Source organism: Homalodisca vitripennis, chromosome 3 (genome assembly GCF_021130785.1).
Source record: "Homalodisca vitripennis isolate AUS2020 chromosome 3, UT_GWSS_2.1, whole genome shotgun sequence".
NCBI lineage: Eukaryota > Metazoa > Arthropoda > Insecta > Hemiptera > Cicadellidae > Homalodisca > Homalodisca vitripennis.
Window position 1 is genome coordinate 41778396 of NC_060209.1, and position 7548 is coordinate 41785943.

The window sequence follows — 7548 nt, forward strand, 5'->3', positions numbered from 1 at the left end:
ACTCTGGAGTCGGAGAGTAAAATAGTTTTGTATACGTTCCGGTAAAATAACTTGAATTTTTCTCCACTTTTGCATGATATTTGATTGTTTTTGATATCGAGTAATAGAACTGTTTATGTCATAACTTAGATACATCACAATATTTCTACTGTAATATTACATTGTTGTTTTTATGTAAATGTTGTTGTATTGTATAAACATTTCTTATCAGCAGATTATTTCGAAAACGAGTTGAAATACTTACTTGAAATTTGGAATGATACTTCTTTTATACATCGCCAAGATTGAGATGGTCATGTCCCTCCAGGGGATGACACTCATTCTACCCTTAGCAGAGTCTGTAATGAGACACGCTGTTTAGTGTGCTCCTTCCTTGTTAATTATTCGTTAATAGTGTTACGCGGCGGTTTTTAGTTATTTTATATTAGTTACATTGGTGGTATAGGTTGGTTTTTTTTTTAACAATGCGAATATAGTTTTACTTACAGGTCATATAATTTAATTACTAAATTGATATACAGTATGGGCAAAATTTACTGATCTGACTAGACATTATTTATTTATTACCTGATGATTTGACACATTTTGTCATATTAACGATTACTAACAGAAATTGTTAGCGTTAAACTTTAATTGGAATTGTATCGCATAATTGCATGGGATATTTTCCATGTTTTATAATTCGTCCAAGCCCATTTCCGTATAAGTTTTATTTTAAATTTCTACTCTTTACTAATATACTCGTATTTATAACCCCTTATATCTTAAACATTAATTAAAGTCATAGATCTACGGCTATCCTAGTATTTTACCAAACGGTGTAAAGAGATGCATCTATTAGTTCTGAAGGAAGTTTTAGTAAGGTAAGGCAGAAAATGGAAGGAACCATCTGATAGCACCCAAAACATTTTCCATCTGAGAAAAACCTTTTCCGTAAGTTTTGAATTACGAGGAAATAGTCCCAAAAAAAATTAATATGAAAAATGTTTTTACACCGAAGTAAGAAATTTCTGAGGGATCTAATTAGAAATATTTGTTAGTTAGGATCGAATTTGCCAACATAGAATTATATCCTATTATAAAACTGAAAAAAGAAATATCCTGCCAGTTCCGGAATTGAAACATTCCAACATAGTTTATTATTAATAAAACAAACTTTTAACATCGAATTCACAAAATTTTGAATTGAATTACTTCACCCATGATCAAATTTTGAATCTATCCGAGAAAGTAGAATACTGGACTAGTCCGATACAAAGGGGTAGGATCTCAACCGATGAAGTAGGATGAGAGGTATTTGATATAACATAAGCATTTAGAATAAAACAATTACCTACAGTTAAATTGTTGAATTAACCATTTAAGTGATAAATTTACTAAATCTTACTGACTAACTTTCGTTTTATAGTTCACACAGTACTGTTGTTGATTGTCTAATAACACCAAAGATAAAGTCTTGCAATGGCTGAATTTATCCTTTAGTCCAACTTTTACTCTTGTGAACTCCAGAGCTTAGGATTGATTGCACTTTAATCCCTTAAGTATATTACAGGCTGTGCCCCTCTGTTTTAACTAGTCCCAGCTTTAACCTAAATGCCTGATTAGCAGAATAGTGTTCTTAAATCGTTAAGAGATACTGAATAAAATTTGTTTTATATTGTATTTTGCAGTTAATCCTATTTTACTTGTCTCTTTTAACCTGCCTACTACTATACATAAATTATGTATTAAGCTGTTTGAATTACACAGAGTATAAATTAAGTTTGTATTTTGTTACATTTGTAGTAACATTTTATAAGTACGAATTGACTGACTCTAATTAGTTTACAAAACAATATAATGTGATAATAATGTGATAATTTGCATTTATATTTTCTCTATTAATTGATGCAGAATAATTCTAAGCAGGTAAATACTTTGACAATGGTAGCAACCTTTATCAAGATGTAAAGTGACCTTGAATTTTAACCCGTGAGAATAATGTTAAATATGATGTGTCACGTAAGAGCTCTTTTAATGTTTGCGTAAAATGTAAAAGGACAGTCCGTCCTTCTACCTAAATGCTTCCGCGTTAACTCTTTCCTTACGTTATTTCGGGTTGATAGATAGCCTGTTATATTGATTTACTGTTATTGTAGAATTATTATTATGTCATGCCATATATTTAATAAAGGCTACTGTATAAAGTTTATTCATATCCAAAAAATGGAGTAAAACATTTTTGAGATTTTTTCTGAATAATCGATGCAATAATATAAAAAGCTTTTAGATGCTTATTCATAATCTTTTTTAAATGAGACATCTATGAAACTGCGACGAAAAACAAGTGTAATAAAGTTTTCTTTGTTTAACAATTTTCTCAAGGGGATAAAATAAAGATTGACACCAATATTTCCGTCTCTTAATGCCCTTTTACATATAACTTTGTAAACACTACAATATTATTTTATTTAAATATCTACATGACTTGACGCGTGCCATGCAATGTTGTAAAAGTTGTTATTACGGCAATAAAGAAATTTATTATTATTATTATTATTACGTGACTGTCCATTGGGAGAAACAGCCACGCACCAGTTCGATTTCTCAAAATTGAATGCACCCAAATTAATGCCCAGGACAAAGTTTTGTTGTGACATGAGGAAATAAATTGTCCTAGTGTCAGTTACACAGAGATTCATGTTGATGTAAACAGACTGTACGTCACAGAGGGTTGAATGTGGTGAGAAGGATGGGGACGTGGAGTTTGTCAACTCTCGATTTACTTTTATTGACAATGATATATACAGCTGGAACTTTCGGTTTCATTTATGGTAAATATAAAGGTTTTATTTTTATATACTAGCTGTTACCCACGGCTTCGCACGCAATTTCGTAGGTTTTGCACCTGTATCAGCACTTCTGATTCCAATGTTGATTTTGTCTTCTTCCCAAGATCAAGAAAATGTGTTAAAAAGTGTAAAATTATGGTCATAGTAATTTAAATCCATTATAGTATTTTTTGTTCCTTAGCTGATTTCCCTCTTTCATGATAAACAAAAAATACATTAAAAACAGCTCTGAAAAGCCGAATTTTGTCAAATGACAACTAATTTAGGTTTGATAACAGGCGTTAAATGTAAAGTAAAGGTTAGATTACATTGTCTCTTATATCTGTACTGCCAGTACAGTATGACCACTGCTGGTTCGAGTGAATTATATTTTCGGCGAAAATGTTGAGTTTGAGGAAATAAGTAAAACATTTTATATTTATGGCAATTCTAATTTACTTTGTTCTCAGTATGTTTTGTTTTATACATGATTTACCTTGCTTCCTTATCAAGAATAATATATATACCATATGATTTATATTGCATATATACAAGGTGTTTGAAAAGTATGGGTACGGCTTAATATTTTAAAAACCATAGGAGATAACATCTATAAACTTTGCACAGTGTCATATGGCTATTTAAACTATTTTTTCTTGCTATTACCATGACATGCCAACCATGGGGGGACGGCCCACAGAGGAAAACATGGAAACCTTAAATGAAAGCATGGGTCGAGTGATACCTCATTTAAAAGAGCTCACTTATTAGAGTTGAATGCCGCAAACCGCATCTCAAAAGGTTTATCCAATCAGAAATGGCGGGTTGTTTTAGGCAGGGCCGGATTTACCAGTTTGCCGCCTATAGGCTTAAGATAATTTGCCGCCCCAAAAAGGGGAGCACACCCCCCCCGCCAAAAGTGGGTCCGGCTGTCCGGCCCCCCCCGGGAAAATTTGCATTTTTCAGGAACAAAATAGTAATTTGGATGGCGTTTTTAAAGCATTTCGTAACAGTTTTAATGTATTATAAATTTTTTTAATGTTTAGTCAAATAACGGGGAAATATCGCGACGCGGTGGTTAGGTTAGGTTATTTCACGTTATTTACCGACCGAGAAACACAAAATAACGTGAAATAACCTAACCTAACGCCGCGGCACGATGTTTTAGCTTGATCAACAATCGATATGTTCGTATTCGATTGTGCCGGTGGAACTATATGGAACTGCAGCCCAAATAACACACATTTTAGAAAATGTGTATTTTTTGCAGACTTACACAATTGAGCCTGTTTTCAGAAATGCTTGTCCGTAAGTAGTTTTTAACTCTTCGAAGGCAGGAAAAGCTACGTTCTCCCGCGCAATTAGTTGCAGGTATGCACAAACTAATTCGTACTGCTATGTCCAAGTTAGGGTAAACATCATGCAACGAGTTCTTTCTCAAAAAGGTAGAAATTCCTTCCAACGTTTTATCTGAGGGATTGTCCATTCCCACAGCACAGTGTTTTTGGAAGTGAATGCACTCTTCAATAAAATCGGAATCTAAGTCATTTTGATAAATTTGATGAAGTTTCGTTGCCTTGTTTCTTAGTTCCTCTTCTGTGATGTTGATGTCTGTTTTGCTGTCACACAATTGAGTCAGGAAGTAGAATTTATCTACAAAGTCACTATAGGCCACTTTTCTTCTCTTAAATTCACAAATAAAGGAGTCTAGAATTGGAAGAAATGTGTTAATTCTCAAGTCATCTCTGCCAGTCAGGTTGACTTCTTCACTCCGGGTTTCGTCTGGCCAGACTTTTCGCTTGGTTTGTCTGCTTGTGTCTTTTTCGTATGAATCGTATGTTTCAGTTTTGGTTATCTTCATACCCAATTCCTCGAAATAAGAAAAGTTGTTTCTTTCTGACACAAAATATTCCTCTAGAGAACCATACAAATCCCTGACTAACAAAACGTCAACGGTTCCACTTTGTATAGTTTTACTGACTTTGTGAATTCTATGGAGGGCAGTGCTCCAGAAGCATACCATAAATGCAGTCTCAAAACGTTCTAGATTCCGAGCGATTCCTTGAGCCTCACATCTGGTTGTAGCCTTTTCTGTTGGGTCTTTTGAAATTGTTGTCAAAGCCTTGTACACTTCGTCCCAAGACTCTCGCAAGCTCTGACATGCATCATCCCTAGCCGACCATCGTGTAGGACACACCCTTTTTATAGTCTTATTATTCTGATAAGAATCTTCCATTACACCTATCAGGCACTCCCATCGTTTTGTAGAAGATGTAAAAAACACATAAAGTTCTTGAAGCAACATGAAGAATCTGCACGCTTCTTCACAAGATTCAGCAGCAGATGATCCGACCAGATTTAAAGAATGAGCCGCACACGGGATGAATAGAGCTAAAGGACTTTTGCTCTTTATCTTTGCCTGAAGACCATTGTAAGTCCCCGACATATTTGAGGCATTATCGTACGATTGGCCTCGGCAGTCATCAATGTTTATTTCCAGATTTCCTAGTTCTCTCATCACACTTTTAAACATACCCTCTGCGGTATGTCCAACTGACGGGATGAAGGTAAGAAATCGTTCACAGGGTACACCGTCATTTAAAACATACCTGACTGCAAGAATCAACTGGTCTACATGAGACATGTCTGGGGTTGAATCAACTATGAGAGAAAAATATTTTGACTGTTTCAATTCTTCACAAATTTCTTGTCTTACATTTTGAGCCATTAATTCAATGACTTCTTCACACGTTTGGGAAGAGAGATAGTTTGTATGACCACTTCCACAATTACCATATTTTTCAATGTGAGTAGCTAAAAAAGGGTCGAATTCTGAGATAAGCTCTAAAGCCATAAGAAAATTTCCATTTCTGTTTGATCCAAAGATTTCATCATCGCCTCTTAATGCAAGGCCTCTTGATGTCAAGGCCTTAACGGCAACCCTGGCCAAAATCTTTTTCCAATAATTGGTTTCTTTGTCTAGCTGCTCAGTTAACATACTGCCAACACGTTTCAGAGCAATTTCTCGTGATTTTAGAGTAATGATTGCCGACTTGTGAATTGGTGAGTTTTCGTGATGACTGGCCCGACTTTCACCATTTTTCCAGTCGTTGAATCCGTCTTTACAATCAAACTGGGATTTCTCTTTGAAATTGAATGCCAAACAAGGGCCACAATAAACAGAACCCTTGCTTTTTGAGAATACCATCCACTTTCTGTCCTGAACCTCTCCATTTTTCAATGTTCGTTGAAACAGAGATTTGGATAAATATCGTTTTTGATCCTTGTATTCTCTGACGCTGTTTGAGAAATCCAGGTCGATATTTTGTTTGAACCCATTTTTTGCGATTGAATCTCGAGTTGCATCATTCAAAACCCAGAAAGCTGGATCTTCGCTGGAACAGCAGGGTGACAGCAGCTCCAACGAAAGGCTTTCAGTGGCGATCTCGTGAGGTATGATGATGTCTTCGTTTAAACTTGCTAGATTAGCTGGTGGATTTGAGCAGCTTGGCCCAGCTGAAACATTGTCGTCCAGCTGGCCGGCCGTCTCGTCAACGGAATCGTCAAGTGCAGGTCCTTCAAGTACTGGTGCAATCTCTTGTTCTCCTGGCGTCTTAAAGAACAAATCTAGCCTTTTGGTTTGTTTCAATACACGTTCTTGTTCTTCGAGTTTCTTCTTCGCCCGTTTCTTGTACTCCGCACCGCTAAGCCTCTTCCGTCCATCACTCATTGTAGTTGTAGAGAAGCTAGTAGTAGCCTAAAATATAAAACTCTACGTTAGAACCGAATAGTCAGTTATTTGGGAGCGTAATCTGCGTAACTGCCATCCTAGGGGTCCTGGAGAAAACGAGATTTGAAAGCTCTTTTTATATGGGAAGAAGGAAGAAGGTCTGGAGGGCACACATATACCAGCCAAAAGGGGATCTGGAAAAATGTTGGACTTTTTTCTGTGAGAACGCAAGCAAATACATTGTATTACTTACATGAATTTTTATGAGATTTTTTCAATTTCTTTGAGTTTCACTCGCCAAAAAATTTTATTTTGTCTTAGTAATGAGTTTTAGAGTACTTCTGTTCTTACTTATCTAAAACATATGTTAAATATGCCAAAATATCTGTAGTTTAAACAATTTTCCCTTAAAACTACCAAGTAACACTCATGATTTAGGGTTCCTACCTAACATTCCATGATGTAGAGAGTAACACTCATGAGGTTTATAAGGAGTAATAAGTACAAGAACAGCGGTAATAAGCAAGTAAAGTAATTATCCTAAATTTTAATTGGTTCATTGATAACACATACGACAATTGAGTATATTTTATTAAGGGGGTGCTCTAACACGCCGCTGACCATGAAAACAGGGCGTGGAATTCAAATGATCACTGCTCACAGAATTAAGTTATCCTAAATTTTAGAGTATTGGTGTATTCCTCAAATGGTGATCTAGGATTGCCGTTTTTTAAATGTTGAAAATATTAAATAATATAGTGTAGGGGACTTGGCAAAAAGTTCAAAAATTAGTGATTTTTAACCGCCCGTTGAAGGCTAAACAGATTTTTTGAGAGGAAATTAAAAAATCGAGAACCCTAGATTGATTAGTTGTCAATAGATTTCCGTAAAAAAAATATTACTTTTTATGAGCACATTTTGTGAGCACTGTTGGAATATGATCATTTGAATTCGACAAGCCTGCAAGCGTGAAATTAACATTGCGCTTATGGGAGCCGACCGGCCAAA

General features: G+C 35.4%; 1 protein-coding gene across 1 annotated transcript; it reads right to left on the bottom strand.

The window, feature by feature from the left end:
- Positions 1–240: 240 nt before the first annotated feature.
- LOC124358164 (zinc finger MYM-type protein 1-like) lies at positions 241–6540 on the bottom strand. Its single transcript, XM_046810457.1, has 3 exons — positions 5604–6540; positions 4194–5471; positions 241–338 (listed from the first exon to the last, which is right to left on the bottom strand). Exons 1-3 carry the CDS (start codon positions 6538–6540, stop codon positions 241–243), a joined length of 2313 nt encoding a protein of 770 aa, XP_046666413.1.
- Positions 6541–7548: the final 1008 nt, after the last annotated feature.